This window comes from Cricetulus griseus, chromosome 4, assembly GCF_003668045.3.
Source record: "Cricetulus griseus strain 17A/GY chromosome 4, alternate assembly CriGri-PICRH-1.0, whole genome shotgun sequence".
Classification (NCBI taxonomy): domain Eukaryota; kingdom Metazoa; phylum Chordata; class Mammalia; order Rodentia; family Cricetidae; genus Cricetulus; species Cricetulus griseus.
Genome location: NC_048597.1, coordinates 184,391,785 through 184,410,903, shown reverse-complemented (window position 1 = coordinate 184,410,903; position 19,119 = coordinate 184,391,785). Strand labels below are relative to the sequence as shown.

The 19,119-nt window shown below is 44.4% G+C and overlaps 1 protein-coding gene across 2 annotated transcripts in view; it reads right to left on the bottom strand.

Annotated features, from left to right (window-relative positions):
• Dnaaf4 (dynein axonemal assembly factor 4) overlaps positions 1-16,790 on the bottom strand; it is a 23,417-nt gene extending 6,627 nt beyond the window's left edge. For both annotated transcript variants that reach the window (XM_035444478.1, XM_035444479.1), the window contains exons 1-6: positions 15,811-16,790; positions 13,745-13,892; positions 13,035-13,168; positions 10,243-10,468; positions 7,601-7,746; positions 5,336-5,445 (exon numbers count right to left, since the gene is read on the bottom strand). In XM_035444478.1, the coding sequence (XP_035300369.1) occupies positions 5,336-5,445; positions 7,601-7,746; positions 10,243-10,468; positions 13,035-13,168; positions 13,745-13,892; positions 15,811-15,933 (887 nt within the window). In that variant the 5' untranslated portion in view covers positions 15,934-16,790. The remainder of the gene's footprint in view (positions 1-5,335; positions 5,446-7,600; positions 7,747-10,242; positions 10,469-13,034; positions 13,169-13,744; positions 13,893-15,810) is intronic.
• Between the last annotated feature and the right edge of the window lie 2,329 nt (positions 16,791-19,119).

The window sequence follows — 19,119 nt, the reverse complement described above, 5'->3', positions numbered from 1 at the left end:
GATTTATTTAGGGATGGGAAAGGGGCTTAAACTGGCCCGAATGAAGCTGGTGGTTTTGGTCTCCAGTTGGAGAGTAAAAGTTAGTAAAACTTCTCCCCCTGCTGGATGTGAATAAGGAGAGCACACAGAGCAAATGCTGTTGTTCATTTTTACCCACAGGAGGAACTAGTTACAGTAAAGCTGGTGCAGTGAGAATAGGAAAGGAACAGGAAATGGGGACACAGGAAATAGTATTCAGGGGGTTGGGGTAGTGCACTGCAGACATTTGCTAGGCCTACTCTGAGCTTGACACACGTGTCAACATATCTTCATTAAAGAGCCCACATCAACCAGCCTAGTGATGCAGATCTGTAATCCCAGCTGCTTGACAGACTGAGGTACAAGGACTGCAAGATCGAGCTTTACTTGGCCTACGGAACAAGGTGAAGGGCAAATTGGGCAACTTAAACCCTGTCTCAAAATAAAGAAGTAGGAGCTGTAATCCCATCACTTGAGGGGGAGAAAGGAGGATCTAGAGTTTAAGACTCTATTGCACTACATAGCAAGTTCTCCAGACTGTGCATGTGAGCCCCATGTCCAACAAACCAACAATAAATGAAATAATAAATAAAAATGGAGAAATGCCTGGGGATAGGATATAGCTCAGTGTTTTAGCATTTGTTTAGAAGAGTGAGGCCCTTGATTCAATCCCCAATACCGCAAAAGTCTACTGGATAGACAGACAGAGTGCACAAGCCAGCCAGTCAGCCTCCATACATCTTAGTGAAGGGACACATGCCCCTTCAAATTAGCATCAGAATGGAGAGGGAAGAAATCAGCATTCTGCATATTTTAAAAAATAACATGGGCATGGTGTTAAAGACCTGTAATCCCAGAATGTGGGAGGCAGAGGCAGGAGTACTTTTCCACAAGTTCAAAGCCAGTTTGGCTATATAACAAGTCACATGTCAGCAAGGGCAACATCAGGTCTCATAGGATCCTCCTCCAGAGAAAAAGGAACCTATGGGGCAAACAGTAAGACACAAGACATTTTAGCCAATAATGGAATGAGTACTGATCCTCAAAGAGTCTATCACCTAGTGATAGCAAAGCCACCTTAGTTTGCATAAGCACACCTACAGCTTTCAAAAACAAAAGTCACCTAGTGCCATCTTTCTCAGAACAAGCAGCACATGGCAATGTAGACAGGTAGAAAGAGGTGTACACTGTAAGCAATTGGGTCAAGCAACTATGGAGGCCTAGGAGTACTGACCTCCATCTGACCACTACATACCAAGAAAGCACTGGTATTGGTAGTTCTAGCTCAAGCCCCAAAGCCCAAGAACCAGGGGGTGTGACAGATTCAGTACATGACAAGTGTGAAGGCTGGAGTGAGAGGAGCGCTGACATGCCAGCTCAAGGACAATATTTTTATATACTAACAAAATAGGAAAACTAGTAAAACAAATTCCCCAGAGGCATGATGGCACATGCCAGTAATTCCAGCATTCAGGATGCTGATGCAGGAGGATCGATTGTTGTGAATTCAAGACCAGTGTAGCCTACCAAAAAGGCAGGCAGCTGGGGGTTGGAGAGATGGCTCAGCAGTTAAGAGCCCTGGCTGCTCTTCCAGAGGTCCTAAATTCAATTCCCAGCAACCATATGGTGGCTCACAACCATCTGTAATGAGATCTGGTGCCCTCTTCTGGCCTGCAGGCAGACATACAGGCAGAATACTGTATACATAATAAATAAATAAAAAAAATCTTTAAACCAGGTGTTGGTGACACACGCCTTTAATCCCAGCACTCGGGAGGCAGAGGCAGGTGGATCTCTGTGAGTTCGAAGCTAGCCTAGTCTACAGAACGAGCTCCAGGACAGGCTCCAAAGCAATACAGAAAAACCCTGGGGGGAAGTGCAGGTAGCCACTCTAGTTACTGCCCAAGACTGCTGCTCTTTGGAAAGTGTACTCAACTGATTTTCCCAGGGAAAAAAGTCCTAGAAAAAAAATGGGAGAAATTCTCCTCTGCCTTTTGTTAACACATGCTAACCACCAAGTACTACAACAGAATAGGATAAACTGTAAAACACAATCAATGGGAGGCCTGCACCTGGTAATGCCAATTCTAACATCCAATCCTTGAAGCAGTGTGAGAAAACCGGCTGTCTCCGTAAACCAAATTTGTTTAAATGCAGTATCAAAGGTAGGTTTGCTGTTCTGAAAGCATATAGGCACATGGCTTAAAATGCAACTCTCAAACTACGAGTGGTGGCTAATAGCTACAATCCCAGCACTTTGGAGGCTCAGGCAGGAGGACTGCCACAAGTTCAAGGCTACACTGGGCTACAAGAGACCCTGGCTCAACAAAATAAAAAGACAGTTCTCCATGGATCTTCTGTGATGATCTTGTGGTTTTGGGTTAGGGGTGGATCTGTGGGTTGAAGCCAGGACCTCAAGTGTCATATATGGGAGGCAAGTTCTCTATCACTGGGCAGCACTCCCAGCTGGCACCATGACTGCGAAGATGCTCGTGTAGCATACAGCTGTGGTTATACAGCTGTGGCAGAGAGGGTCTCTGAGAAAGCAGCAGATATGTTTGGATAGCAAACAAAATAATCTCTCTGCAGGGCAAGATAGCAGGCTTACTGTAACTTTTTTACACAAAGTGTGATCTTTAAGCTTGTCCTCGATCAGCTGTGGTGGAGACCTACTGTGAGTGCCACGCCCGCCTGCCTGCCTCTGCTCTGGCTCCTTGGGACTAGACCAGCAAAGGGAATGTGCATGAAGTATATGCTGCTTGTTTGCTGCCGTCCCTTGGAGCTGCCTGCCTTGATTGGTAGTTGGTTTTGTTTTAAGACGGGGTCTCACCATATAACCCTGGCTGGTCTGGAACTCACTATGAACACGAGGCCAGTCTCAAAGGCATGGCACACCCAGCCTCACCTCACTGGGATCTGGCACTCCTAACCAGGTTAGGATGACTGGCCAATGAGCCCCAGAGATCCACCTGTCTCTGCCTTCCCAAGACTGGGATTCAAAGCATGCACCACATCCTTAGCTTTTTACATGGATTGAATTCATGTCCTCAGGACTGCACAGAATCTCCCTAGTCCTATATGTATTTTTTTATATTTTATTTTTGTGTTTATGAGTGTATTGCCCTGTGTAGGTATGCATGTATACCATGTTTGTGTCTGTGCCTGAGGAAGCCAGAAGAGGGATTCAGATTCCCTGTAACTTGAGTTACAGACAGCTAGGAGCTGCCAAGTGCTAGTAACCAAACCTGGATCCTTTGTAAAAGCAGCCCGTGCTCTTAACTTCTGAGCATCTGTCCAGACCCATATATATTTTGTTTTGTTTTGTTTGTTTGGTTCTGGTTTTTCAAGACAAGGTTTCTCTGTATTGCTTTGGAGGTTGTCCTGTAACTCACTCTGTAGACCAGTCTGGCCTCGAATTCACAGAGATCTGCCTGCCTCTGCCTCCCGAGTGCTAGGATTAAAGGCGTGTGCCACCAACACCCAGCCTATATATGTCATAAGGCAGCTTTTCCATTTAAAATTAAGACATAGCATTAAAAGGCTAGGTAAAGAAAAATGCAAACAGTTCTTAGTTTTGCTAAGAACCTACTTGTGAGGTGCCATAGTTCTTTAATAACTGTTCCTGTGAACAGCCTGTCCACTTCTACCCTTTCGTAAAACCCACATCCCACAGTCCCATATGTTTAAGCAGGAGGACATCTGAAAGCCTGGGCTGTGTATCTACTGCTAGGCATCAAGTCCAGTACCAGAGCAAGACTCAAAAGAAAAAAATGAAGCCTCCTGGCAAGGACCCTAGGGTCTAGCCTGCCTGGTCCTGTTCTCAACCCACGAGCTACTTTGCATATTTCCACTCCTTTCTGTCACACCCTTTCCCTCACTCTCAACTTTTCTACAAAACTTGGTGCAGGAAGAATGGTGCTGGCGTACATCTTGGTGGAAGGGCAATCAATGCTCCTGGCATGGGCAAGGCTCTGCTGGTCACTACTAGCACTACAAAAGAAAAAGAAAACAGAAAATACAATTCCCCATCTCCTAGTCTCCCTATGTAGCCCTGGATGGCCTAGAATTCACTGTGTAGACTAAAGTAGCCTCAAACTCACAGACAGCCACCTGCTTCTGTCTCCTGATTGGTGGCTTTAAAAGCCTGTGCCAGCACACCTGGGTTTTTTGTTGTTCTGTTCTGTTCTGTTTTGTTTTTTAAAAGGGTCCCTTTTCTGAGGCTGGTCTCCAATTCCATGAATAGCCCAAATTGGCCTTAAACTCCTAATCCTCCTTCCTTTACCTCCCAAATGTTGAGATTACAGGTATCAATCACACCCAGAGTGTGGAGTGATAAGGATGGAACCCTGGGCTTTGTGTGTGCCAGGCAAGCACTCCACCTACCCAACCACATTCCTTAGGCTCTGTACTGCATTTAACTGCCTCATTAGACTTACTAAATACTAAATACAGGGGGCTGGAGAGATGGCTCAGAGGTTAAGAGCACTGACTTGCTCTTCCAGAGGTCCTGAGTTCAATTCCCAGCAACCACATGATGGCTCACAGCCATCCTTTATGAGATCTGGTGCCCTCTTCTGGTGTGCAGATATACATAGAAGCAGAATGTTGTATACATAATAAAGAAATAAAATTAAAAAAAATTACTAAATACGGACCTTGACCTACCTGTCCTAATTAGAGTTTTGTTGCTGTGATAAACACCATGGCTAAAGTGGCTTGGGGAGAAAAGGGTTAATTTCATCAGCCAGCTTGTAGTCCACCATCCAGGAAGTCAGGGCAGAAACTCAAGGTAAAAACCTGGAGGCAGGAACTAATGCAGAGGCTGTAGAGGATCCACACTTACTGGCCTTTTTTTTTATTTGTTTGTTTGGTTTTGGTTTTTCCAGACAGGGTTTTTCTGTGTAGCTTTTTGGAACCTATCCTGGCACTTACTCTGTAAAGCAGGCTGGCCTCAAACTCACAGAGATCTGCCTGCCTCTGCCTCCCGAGTGATTGCTCATACTTTCTTACTGTACCCAGAACCATCTGCCCAGGGGTAGCAGTACCTGGAGTAAGCTGAGTACTCCACCTCAATCATCAACCAAGAAAATGCAACACAGTAGGGGCACTTTTTCAATTGAGGTTCCTTCTTCCCAAATAACTCAAGCTTATGTCAAGTAAACATAAAACTTCCAGCAACACACACACACACACACACACACACACACACACACACACACACACACACACACACACACAACACACAGAGGCTCGGGGTCAATCTATGCCTGGAATGTGATGAGCCTAGTGCAGAATGCAGAACACTCCGACAACTCACTTCCCCTTTTCTTTCAGCCAGTCTGGATTCTTCTCTTCTTCCTTCAAGTCACAGAATTCAGGAAGATCAGTGCTCATGGCTCTTCGGGCCTCTGCTTGTTTATGCAGCCACTACAAGGAGAATATACGGTTTGGTGATGGACATCATCTACGCTGGCCACTGCAGTCAACCTGAGTATCTGGCAATCACCCTGGAGAAGGGCCTCTAGCATGCCTGGGGGGGAGGGGTTATCCTGATTACATTATCTACTGGTAACAGACTCATTTTAACTGTGGGGGAAGCCATTCCTGGATAGAGGGTCCTGGACTGTGTATGTGGAGAGAGTTGTAGGAACAGCATGCATGTTCTCACTCACTGAGCAGTTGCTTCAAGCTTCTGCTGACCTCCCCACCACGGTGGACCAAACCTTGTGCTATGGGCCAGCACAAACCCTATTTCCCTTAAATTGCTTTGTCAGAGTATTTTACAACAGCAAGAGGAAAAGAAGCCAGTCATGGAGATAGGGCAAAGTGGATCTCTGAGTTCAAGGCCAGCCTGTTTTACATAGTGAGCACTAAGTTACACAGTAAGAGACCCTGTCTCAAAAGTAAATAAATAAAATAAAATAAAAAATAAGTGGAAATCAGGCAGTGGTGGCACACACCTTTAATCCCAGTATTTGGGAGGCAGAGGCAGGTAGATCTCCAGCCTGGTCTACAAAGTGAATCCAAGTACAGCCAGGACTGTTACACAGAGAAACTCTGTCTCAAAAAACAAAACACAAAACAAAACCAAAAATTATTCATGGGCCAGGCATGGTGGTTAATGTCTTTAATCCCAGCTTTCAGAGGCAGAAGCAGGTGGATCTCTGTGAGTTCTAGGCCAGTCAAACAAAACAAAACAAAACAAAGTGTGTGTGTGTGTGTGTGTGTGTGTGTGTGTGTGTGTGTGTGTGTGTGTGTGTGTGTGTGTACATGTCACAGCATAACAGGTGGAAGCCAGAGGACAACTTGGTAGAGTTAGCTCTCCCCTTCTAAAAGGTCTTGTTTTTATTAACAATTTTAGATTTCCCACCTTTTCCCAGCAGGCAAAAATGTCACTTGGATCAATGGGCTGAACAGTCAGTCTGTCAGATGGCAAAGATACATGTTGAAGGCCTGACCATTGATGTGACAGTGTCAGAGATGGGGAAATAAAGAAGGCTATAGAGTTTAGATAATGTCATGACAGTCTTGGTGTACTCATAAAAGAAACAGATCAAAGCTTGCCTTCCTCACCAACATGAAGAAACAGGATGAGGGCCTCACCAAGAGGCCCTGCTCAAGTCCCTGATCAGAAAATTGAAAAATGAATGTCCATTCATTAAGCCATCTAATTTTAGCTGTTTTGTTTACAATGGCCTGATCTGATAAATCCACTAGTTTATGGTGTTTTAAAACTTCCAGTATTTATCAAGTCTTAAACATTTTTTAAGACTCCTTAGCTGGGCTGGAAATGGCTCAGCAGGCAAGAGCACTGACTGCTTTAATCCCAGTGCTTGGGAGACAGAGGCAGGCAGATCTCTGTGAGTTCGAAGCCAGCCTAGTCTACAAAACTACACTGAGAAACCCTGTCTGGAAAAACAACACAAAACAAAAAGACTCCTTAATTGACTGAGATTAAATAGATAAGCATTTCTAGCCCAGAGCTAGAGAGATTCTCAGTGGCTAAGGAGTGAGTAAGTAACCCTATTGCTCTTCTGAGGACCCAAGTTCAGACACCAGCGCCCATAGCAGATGGTTGGAAAACACCTGTAACCCCAGCTTCAGGTGATCTAACCCCTCTAGTTCTCCTCAAGTACACTATAGATAGCCCTGGTGGCATGTACCATGGGTTCAGTCACCAGCACCACTTAAAACCACACAACATGGTAGTACAGACTGAAGAGAGATTCACAAGTTCAAGTCAACCTGAGCTATATAGTGAGACACCATCTCAAGCAACAAACAAACCACTAAAACAAAACATACAACACAAAAAAAGAAATCCAAAACCTAATTTCTTTTTTCTTTTCTTGAGACAGGGTCTCTTTACATATTCCTGACTGTCCTGGAACTCACTATGTAGACCAAGCTAGTGCGAACTCAGGAGACCCACCTGTTTCTGCTTCCTAGTCCTGGGATTAAAGGTGTGCAGTGCCCCCAAAACCAGCCCAGTGCTAATTTCAATAGATGAATTTATGAATGCATTTCACCAGTAATGACGAAAACTGAAGTGGTGACGCTAACTGAAGCTAAGTGTGCCTACCTCCTCCTCTTCTGCCACTTGAGATTCCCGAAGAGCTGTGGGGAATACTCGAGGGGTAAAGCTGATTTGAATGCTGCCAGCCGATCGAGGAGCAGGAATGCTGTCTTCTTTTAACTTCTCAGAAAATATGTTTTCCCAGTTTCTCCCTTCAGAAGCAATAGTAGTGAAATAAGTCATTTATTTTCCATTTCTAATTAACAAATTGACTTTTAAGATAACTATACATCAAAGCTAATTCTAAAATTAGTAATAAATAACAAATAAATAATAAAAATTAATAAGTAAATGACAAAATAAAACATGGCAAAGACAGGGCCAGTGAGATAGGTCAGAGGGCAAAGCTGCTGCTGTACAAGCATGGCAACTGGACCACATAAAAGTTAAAGGAACTGGGTGGCTTTTCAGATCAGCTCTCAGGGGCAGAAGCAGGCTCATCTCTGTGAATTCAAGGCCAGACTGTTCTACATAGAGAGTTCCAGGCTACCCAGGGTTCGTGAAGTCACATCTCAAAAAAAAAAAAAAAAAAAAAAAAATATATATATATATATATATATATATATATATATATATATATATATATGCATAGAACCAGCTCTACAAAGTTGTTCTCTGATGTTTTCTGCAATAAGGAATAAGATACTCTGCATCAGCGGGGCATTGATGGCGCATGCCTTTAATCCCAGCACTGGGGAGGCAGAGGCAGGTGGATCTCTGGGAGTTTGAGACCAGCCTGGTCTACAAGAGCTAGTTCCAGGACAGCCTCCAAAGCCACAGGGAAACCCTGTCTCGAGAAAAAAAAAAAAAAAGATACTCTGCATTAACATGGCAGCTAGTCTATTATTTAATCAATGACCCACTACTTCTCTGGGGTTCACAGTTGAGCCTCTGTCTAGTTCATATCTACTCTGGGGGAGGCACACTATGCAAAGCCATTACTGCCATGCCTCCTCCAATCCCTCAGCCCACAGCCGTGTCTCTATACACTTCCTAGAGAAGGTGAGTGAGAAAGCAGCAACAATGCTAACAGAAGGCAGACATTCTTTTAAGTGTGTGGGCAGATTCGATGACAACCAAGCCATGTGCTGGGATGTCATCTATAAAGACAAGGAAGGAAAGCTGTCACATAAAAACACTAAAACACCTAAATAGGACACATAGACTTAGGCAAACATTAAAACAGGTGGGAATCCCTGGTGCATGAATGGACTTCAGGAGCCCATTTCCCATGAAGGGATACTCTCTTAGCCTAGATAAACAGAGGGAGTGCCTAGGCCCTGCCCCAAATGACTTGACAGATTTTAATGATTCTCCCTGGGGAGAGGATGGGATGGGATGAGAGGGTTGTGGGGGGCATAGGAAGATGGGAGGGAGAGAGAACTGGGAATGATATGTAAAATAAGATTGTTTCCAATTTAAATAAAATTTATAAACAAAGAAAAATATACTCTATACTTTATTAGTATATAAAACAAAAAAGAAATGATTAAACATAAAAAAACAGGTGGGAAAAGGATTTCAAGACAAAAAGACTCAGACTAATACACATGAGAGAAAATGAATACATATAAGAAAAACAAGATGGAGTTGGAGAGATGGCTGAGAGAGATGGATCCTGGAGTTATAGACAGTTGTCAGCTGCCATATGGGTGCCGGGAATTGAACCCAGGTCCTCTGGAAGAGCAGTCAGTGCTCTTAATCACTGAGCCATCTCTCCAGCCCACACAAATACTTTTTTTTGGGGGGGGGGACAGGGGAGATTCAACACAGGGTTTCTGTGTGGCTTTGGAGGCTGTCCTGGAACCAGGCTGGTCTTGAACTCACAGAGATCCGCCTGCCTCTGTCTCCCGAGTGCTAGGACTAAAGACGTGCGCCACCACCGCCTAGCCACAAATCATTTTTTAAAAAAGATTTTTTACACAGAGAAACCCTATATTGGAAAACTAAAAATAAAGGAAGGAAGGAAGGAAGGATAGGGACATTTTCAGCTGTGTAGGACATTCAGGACAGCTTGGACTACATAAAATGTTGTCTCAATTAAGTGTGTGTGTGTGTGTGTGTGTGTGTGTTGGGTTTAGCTCAGGGTCTATAAGCTTGCCCAGAAAAGCACAAGGCCTTGGACTTGGTCCCCAGTTGTGAGGAAAAAATAAGAAAAAAACTTGCTTGAGACATGGTGGTGCATGCCTAAAGTCCCAGCAATAGAGAAGTGGAGGCAGGAGGATCAGAAGTTCAAGGTCATCCTCAGCTATGCAACAAGTTTGAGGCCAGCCTCAAAACAAGTGAAAGCAAAGAAGATAAATAGTTGTCTTTCTTGTTCTCTGATTGCATCATTATACCAATTGTGTGGTTCCTGTCCTCTAACCCATCCTCTACCTAATAAGTTCCTAGTGTCTACTCTTGTGTTTTGCTGCTTTCAGTGTCTCCCTACACTAAGTATTTATGGAACGTACGAAATGACTACCATATGGCCTGTAATGCAAACATTGGTGGTTGAGGCCAGGATATCATACATTCCCGGATGCCCAGACCACACAGCAAAACCCCTCAGAAAAGGTCTTTCATCTCTTTGTATTGTATTGCTCATTCTTAATATACCAGAGCATGGCCTATGCCTGCAAAAAGGAAAAGGACAGGAGGCACCATACCTCTTCCAGGGAGTCGAGTAGGTGGGACCTTCCTGGGCAGACTTGGGGGCTTTATTGCTCCCTTCTCTTCAGCTTGCTTTCCCCGTTGGCATTTCTCTTTCCTTGGGATTCTTTTTGGCTCTTCAGCTTGTCTTTGACATTCTTTCCAGGCTTCCAATTCTCTAGTTGCTTTTTTCCGTTCATTTTCTTTCATATCTTCTATTTTTTTTCTCTCTTCTTCCTCAATCTGTTAAAATTATAATTAGCAAGTCCTTTAGAACATTTAGAAAGCAACAGCTGTGCATGTGTGATGAGTGGTGTGGTGTGTGCTTGTGTTCATGTGAGTGTCTGCACCTCGGGATGAGAGCCAATGCCACCGCACCAGGTTTTAATTTGCACTGAAACAGTAGATCCCCAGTCGACTCTACAGAGCTGTGTGACTGGCACTCTCCTGATAACTGAAGGGCACCAAATGGGCAGGCCCTCATTCCCCCTGCACTTCACTTCCCAAGAGTGTGCGTGTAGGAGGATGTCCTGGGGGGGGGAGGGTGACATGTGAAATGGTGGGACAGTTCACAGGTCAGAGGCCAAGAAGCTGGTGGTGTAGCTCAGTTAGCTGAGTGTTTGCCTAACACTTGGGACAACCTGTTTTGTTTTGTTTTGTTTTGTTTTGTTTGGAAATAGTGTTAAGAAGCCAAGATTGACCTCAAAATTAAGCAGCCTCCAGAGGACTGGTTTTATGCTACCACACCTGGTTGTTTTTCTTTCTTTCTTTTTCTTTCTTTCTTCCTTTCTTTTTCTATTTTTTTTTTTAACAGGGTCTCACTACATAGCTCTGACTGGCCTGGAATTCACCATGTAGACCAGGCTGGTCTTGAACTCAGAGTTCTGCCTGCCTCTGCCTCCTGAGTGCTAAGATTAAAGGAATGGGTCACCATGCCTGGAGTTTTTCATTTCAAGTGTGTGTGTGTGTGTGTGCGCGCGCGCGCGCGCGTGCGCGCCCTTGGGTGTGGGCATGGGCATAGGCATGCTATGGGGTATGTGTGAAAATCAGAGGACAACTTGCAGAATTGATTTTCTCCTTCTACCTTGCATGTCCTGAGGATTGAACATAAAACACCTTTATACTCTGAGCCCTGAGTTAGTTTTTGAGAAACTCTGTTGTTGTAAATGCTGAGGAGCCACAGATCTCTCTCTGGCTTTCTGTCTTGCTGTGTGACCTGTCTTACACACTGCATCTCCAGCAAGCAGATGAGCTATCTCATCTTTGACTTCCAGCCTCCAAAGCTGTAAGCTAAGGAAATACCTTTCCTTTATAATGTTGCCCAGCCTCACATATTTTTCTTGTTTCATCATCGCTGAGCACTAAATTGCTGCCTCCAGCATGCTAAGGGGGTGCTCTGCCACTGAGCAACTCCCTAGGAATGTTGTCATAGTAATGAAAAACAGACCAGGGTGTCTGCCTAACTAAGGCTTACACACTAGGGACCAAAGACAGTAATCCCTGCATGCTGGCAGCCAGAGAGCTGCCAACGGGAGACACCAGGCCATCTGCACACGACAAAAAGTAAACTCTGTATTTATATGCCTCACAAAAGGGCACCATGAAGTCAGAGAGAACACCACAATCTGAAAGATAACAATTTGCTCCATTTAATAACATGTATGGTGACCCACGCCTTTAATCCCAGCACTCGGGAGGTAGAGGCAGATGGTTCTCTGTGAGTTCAAGGCCAACCTGGTCTACAGAACAAGTTCCAGGACAGCCAAGGCTACACAGAGAAACCCTGACTTGAAAAACAAAACAAAACAAAACAAAACAAAAGTATGTATTGCAACCGAATATTTGTGTACACTGTAAAGATTGGTCTCTGCCTAAGGCACTTTCTGATTGGTTTAACAAAGAGCTAAATGGCCAATAGCTAAGCAGGAGAGGATAGGCAGGATTTCCAGGGAGAAAGAGGAAGAGGAGGAATCTAGGCACTCAGATTTCACAGAGACTCTGAAGAAATAGGACATACGATACAGAACAGAGGTAGCTGAGCCACATAGCCAAATGTAAATTAAAAGAGACAAGTTAATTCAAGTTCTAAGAGCTAGTTGGAAAAAAAGCCTAAGCTAAGGGCAAACTTCCATAATTACTAATACATCTCTGTGTCTTTATTTGTGAGCTAAGGACCTCACACCACACTCTCCCAGTCACAACACCCTCCATTATGTTCTTCATGGAACAGTGTTTGTTTATAAAATCTGTAATCATTTCCAGATGCCAAGATGAGAATTAAAGAAAGGAAAGTATTTGTAAACTGGACAGAATTACTTAAACAGAGGCAGAAGATTATTAGCATTTGTCTAGAACCAGAAGTTGGGGAGACAAGGTCTATGTGGCCCTGGCTGTCCTGAAACTCACTAGATATGTAGATCAGGCTAGCCTTGAACCCAGTGATCTTCCTGTCTCTGCCTCCTGAGTGCTGGGATTAAACAGGTGTAGAGATGTACCACCGAGACCAGCTTCTTTTTTTTTTTTTTTTTTTCAAGATAGGGTTTCTCTGTGTAGCTTTGGAACCTGTCCTGGAATTTGCTCTGTAGACCAGGCTGACCTCAAATTCACAGATATCTGCCTGCCTCTGCCTTCTGAGCACTGATTAAAGTCATGTGCCACCCCAGCTGTTGACAGCTTGAACTTCTGATCCTCCTGGTTCACCATCCTGAGTAGCTGGATAGCCTGCACTTCCACATCTGGCTGAACTGCTCGTCTTTTCCCGGCTCACCACCATCTCCTTCAGCAAGTCCCCTGGAGGTCTCCCCCTCACCTTCATCATCACACCTAGTGTGTATCTCTGATCTTCCCGCTTGGCAGCACTTTTTGCTTCTGTGGCCTCTTTTGCTTTCTCCTGTGCTTGCAGAATAGATTTTTCTCTTATTCTCTGCATCATCTCTTTGTCAACTGCAACATAAGGAAAAGTACTGCATTGGTGTGAAAGGTGTCAGATCCCAGGGAACTAGAGTTACAGACAGTTGTGAGCCACCATCAATCTTCTGGAAGAGCAGCCAGTACCCATAACCGCTGAGCCATGTCTCAGTCCCAGAAGGGAATGTTTTTGAGATAGCATCTTTTACATGGCCCAGGGTGGTTTTACAGCTGTGGTCCTCTTAAGAGCTGTGAGTATAGCCAGGCAGTGCTGGCACACACCTTTAATCCCAGCACTGGGGAGGAAGACGCAGTTGGATCTCTGTGAGTTTGAGGCCAGCCTGGTCTACAGAGTGAGTTTAAGGACAACCAAGGATACACAGAGAAATCCTGTCTTTGGGAGGAAAAAAAAAAAAAACAATGACCAAACAAACAAGCAAAAAAGAGCAGAGGTCTTTGGGGTCACCATAATGCCTAGAGTAAAAATTCTTCTCTCCGCCTTGAGTCAAGGTTTCATGTAGTCCAGCTTCCCCAGTGCTCGGATTACAGGTACATACTGAGCTCTCATGAAAGACACCCAGCTCAAGTAAACAACTTTCACTAAAAACTTACTATCTGGCATCGAGAGGGTCTCCCACATAACTGGTTCCTTTTTATACAATGTAAAGAGAATCATGTCATTCCCAATCTTGGCTTTGCTATTCCCATCATCTATGGGAGCATAGAGAAACACCTCAAATAAAAATGGAGAAAAGTTGACCTGTTCAGAAGAGAGAAAGCAGACATTAAGTTAGTTGCACAAATTAAAGACACTGCCATTAAAAACCAAGTCTGGGTTGGAGAGACGGTTCAGTGGTTAAAAGCATTTTTTTTTTTTTTTTTTTTTGGTTTTTCAAGACAGGGTTTCTCTGTGTAGCTTTGGAGCCTATCCTGGCACTCGCTGTGGAGACCAGGCTGGCCTCGAACTCAGAGATCCGCCGGCCTCTGCCTCCCGAGTGCTGGGATTAAAGGCGTGCGCCACCAACGCCCGGCAAAAGCACTTGTTCTTGAGAGGACCTGAGTTCTGTTTGCAGCACCCACATGGAGACTAACATCCATACGTAACTTCAGTTCCAGGAGATCTGACATCCCCTTCCCAACTCCTCCAGGGGCATCAGACAAGCATGTGATACACACACACACACACACACACACACAAAATAAATAAATAAATAAATAAATAAATAAATAAATAAATAAAATAAATAAATAAATAAATAAAATAAATCAACAAAAATTTACAATTTTTTTATTCCAGGAAAAAAAATGTTACAGTGGAGATATATAGTTCCCTGCATGGTGTCAAATGCCTGTAATCTGGGCTCTCAGAAGGTAGAGGCAGGAAGCTCAGACTTTTCAGGCCATCCTCAGCTACAAAGTGAGTTTGAGGCCAGCCTGGGCTACATCAGACCCTATGTTCTGTGTGGATGTGGGAATGAGGCTTTCTGAAATACCCTCTGAATTTATTTCAGGTAGCATGAGTTAGAAAAGTGTATGTGGGTATATGAGGACGCCATGGATGAAAGTAATCCTTGACCTGAATGTGTCTGTAGATGACACCACACTCAAAGAGACTTATCTTTGTTGTTGCTTTAATGACATTTTGTGTGCATATGTGTGGGAATATGAGTACCATGGCATACATGTGAAGGTCAGAGAATTGTGAGAAGTTGGTTCTCTCCTTCCCAGGGACTGAACTGAGGCTGTCAGGCTTGTTAGCAGTCCATTAACTCATTAACCCCTCTCACCAGCCCCAGATTTGTTATTTATTTGTTTGTTTATTTATTAAGAAAGGGTTTTTCTGTGTAGCCTTGGCTGTGTAGGTTGGCCTGGAACTCATAGAGATCCCCCTGCCTCTGCCGCCCCAGTGTTGGGACTAAAGGAATAGGATATCACTGCCTGGCTTTAGATTTGTTTTTTAAAACGGGAACTTTAAATTGAAGTCTAGCCAGGGAAGGTTGAACATCTCACTAATCCCAAAACTTGCAAGTTTGAGGCATGAGGATTGCCTAACATTCGAGGTCATTGTGGGCTATAGAGTAAGACACGCCCTGCCCCATAAACCATTGGGGCTGGAGAGATGTATTCAGTGGTTAAGAGCATATGCTGCTCTTGCATAAGACTGCGGTTTGGAGCTAGGCAGTAGTTTAATTCCAGCACGCAGGAGGCAGAGGCAGGCAGATCTCTGTGAGTTCGAGGCCAGACTAGTCCATAGAGGAGTGCCAGGGCAGGCTCCAAAGCGACAGAGAAACCCTGTCTTGAAAAACAAAACAAAACAACAACAACAAAAGACTGGGGTCGGGGAGGTTGGTTCCCAGCATCCACATGGTGGCTCATAACCATCTGTTAACTCCAGTCCCAAGAGATCTGGCGCCCTCTTCTGACCTTCGCAGACACTGCATACACCTGGTGCACACACATACATGCAAACATTCATTCATACACACATATATACACATAATGCATATAATAGCTGCAAATGTAGCTCAGTGGCGTGGCATACACAGGAGGCTGGGTTTGACCCCTAGCATCACAAAAAAGTAATTAAAAGTAAAAAATGCAAATAAAAAGTTAATAAAACATAAAAAAGTAAACGCAACTGACACAATACAGTACTTCAAGTACTCCGCCCCGCCCACCTTGAGGTAACTTTCCCCGCAGAACACGTCGGCGTCGCGCACGCACACGCCGCGCAGAGGCAGCGACAGGAAGACCGCGGCCGGCGTCTGCTGCCAGCTGAACTCGCTCACCCGCACCGGCATGGCTGGACCGGGGATGCGGGAGCCACCTGCGTCGCTAAGAAGCCGGCACGGTTGCTAGGAAAGCAGAGATCGCGGCTGCCATCACTTCCGGCCCTTCGGGCGCTTCCAGGTCCTTCCGGGTCAGCGGAAGTGGCTCGAGGCTTGCCAGCTTGCCTCGTGTGCTCCGATCATTCTAGGGTCTGGAGCATCTGGGTCCCGGCCGCCTCTTAGCCTGAGAGAACGAGGAAGAAGTAGTGCCTGACCTATCCTTAAGACGGAGATGAGAAGACTCGGGGGTCAAGAGAATGCGCTGCGAATGCTTTGCTCTGTTAAAGGATCCGAGTTCGGTTCCCCGGATTGGGTTGCTCACAGGCGCCTTTAGCTCCAATTGGAGACCCATTTCTGACTTCCGAGGGCACCGTACTCACACGCAAACACAGATTAATTAAATAAAAGTAATTTTAAGGTGGATTTTGTTAGAAGAGAAGCTGTGATGTACTCCCTGGGAGAGGCGGGGCGTGCCCTGGGATTCCTGACGCTGGGAAAGAAAAAGCTTGGGGCTTTAGGATTCAGAGGGACGAGGGTCAACAGTGCTGGAATGTATGCACTGGGACACCCAGGCATTCTCAGAGTCCAGACCTTTGGTTTGCTCTCATCATTTGCTGGGCACTAGCTGTGTGGTGGCCCGTAATCTCAGCACATGGGGAGACTGAGGCAGGAGACTCCAGTTGGAGGCTACCCTGATAAACACAGAACTCTTGGCTCAAAACAAAGCAACGTGTGATATTTCTGTTTAGAGGCTGTTTCCATCACACATCCTGAGAGCTCTGGCGTGCACATTTGTATCCTCCAAATATGGGAACGGACCTAGACTTCAAAATTTGAGTCCTGAAAAAAAAAAAAACAAAAAAAACGACTCACAAATAACTTCACTCTGAGCTCAAAGCATTTAAACCTATTGTTACATACATTATTGGCAGAACTATGACTGAGATCCTTAATTCATTTCAAATGCTCTTTCTACACTACTTCCTTATACCCAGTTTCTACATTACTGGAGTATAATTATGTACCAGAAAAGTTATTTGCGCAGAGGAAGCTGGATTTTAAACAAAAAAACAAACAAACCAAAAAAACCTTTTGGAGAGCATTTACACAAACTTTTAAACTCCAAAGTAATTCGTTGCAGAAAGTTTACTATCAACAGAGTTGGGTTAATATGTTTCCCCCACTGCTGATGCCGACAGATTTTGTCAGCAGTTCATTATCTCAAACTTCTGGTCCTTTGGGACAATGGGAGCCATCTCAGCATTCTCTCGTCCCTTTGAGCTGAGAAACCTAGAAATCCTGCAGATTTGTTCATATATATATATATATATATATATATTTTATATATTTGAATTACAAACAAGATTGAATTACATGACGATCCCAGTTCCCTTCTCCCTCCCTTCCTCCTCTACCACCCCCCAACTAAAATCCTACCTGTCATATGTCCTTTCTTCTAATCTACACCTGACTCAAAATTTCTGCTTCCTCATGACCTCTGCATCCTTCCTTTTCTTCCCTTCTCACTCTCGTAGCTTCCTCCCCCCTCCCCCGCCCCCTTCCCGTGCTCTCAGTTTGCTCAGGGGATCTTAACCCCTTTCCCCTTCGGATTTTTGTTTCTTTTAGGGTCCTCCTTGTTTACTAGTTTCTCTGGCAGTGTGGATTGTAGGCTGGTAATCCCTTACTCTATGTCTAAAATCCACAAATGAGTGAGTACATATCATGTTTGTCTTTTTGTGATTGGCTTACCTCGCTCAGAATGGTTTCTTCGAGTTCTGTCCATTTTCCTGCAAATTTCAAGATTCCATTGTTTTTTTCTGCTGAGTAGTAGTCCATTGTGTAAATGTACCACATTTTCTCTATCCATTCTTCAGTTGAGGGGCATCTAGGCTGCTTCCAGTTTCTGGCTATTACAAATAATGCTACTATGAACATGGTTGAACAGATGTCCTTGTTGTATGAAACCATTAATATTTCAGAGATCTGAGTTTTTTTCAATTTTTATCATGTTTGTTTTTTGTTTTTTGAGACAGGGTTTCTCTGTGGCTTTGGAGGCTGTCCTAGAACTAGCTCTTGTAGACTAGGCTGGTCTCGAACTCACTCACAGAGATCCACCTGCCTCTGCCTCCCGAGTGCTGGGATTGAAGGAGTGTGCCACCAACGCCCGGCACGGCATTTCCCTTTTTTTATTCTATTCTCATTCTTACCATGTTGTCTTAAGTTCTTCTGTCTCTTCCAGCCTCTGCAGGCACAGCACACATTCACACTCGCGTGCTTACACACACACACACACACACACACACACTTAAAAATAAAAACTAAAAACCAGACGTGGTGGCTCACACCTGTAATCCCAGCACTTGGGAGGCAGAAGCAGACAGATCTCTGAGTTCCAGGACAGCCAGGGCTATGCAGAAAAACCCTGTTTGGAAAAACCAAATACATAAATAATAATAAAAGGACTGTTGGGCTTAGGGCATAGCTCAGATAATAGAGCTTACTGAGCATATACATAGCACTGGATTCCCTCCCCAGCACCACACCAACCAGTACACCAATCATCCTAGAACTTGAGAAGCAGAAGCAGGAAGATCAGAAATTCAAGGTCATCTACTACTACATACTGAATTTGAGGCCAGACTGAGATACATGAGACCGTGTCTCAAATAAAATAATATGAAATAGAACTCATGTTTATAAAAAAGCATAATATTGTTAATTTTTTAATCTGAATTATTTTTTAAGATTTTTCAACCTAGGCCCACTAGACATCCTTAGTTGCACAAATTAGTCCAGTTCATCTACCACAGGAAGAATAAAAGGGTGCTGGAATCCGGGACAGTACAAGAGAGGGAAGGGTCCAACTGGGTCCAGTGCTTTCAAAATAATTCTCCTGACCATCCCATGTCGGGATGCACCAAAAGGGATTACTTGGCATATTGTATGTTTTAAGCTGGAGGAACTTTTCTTTCTTTCTTTCTTTTTCATTTTTAGTTTTTCAAGACAGGGCTTCTCTGACTAGCCCTGGCTGTCCTGGCATTTGCTCTGTAGACCAGGCTGGCCTCAAACTCACAGAGATCCACCTGCCTCTGCCTTCCGAGTGCTGGGATTAAAGGCATTCACCACCATGCCCACTGAGTAGTTTCTTTTCAAAACAAT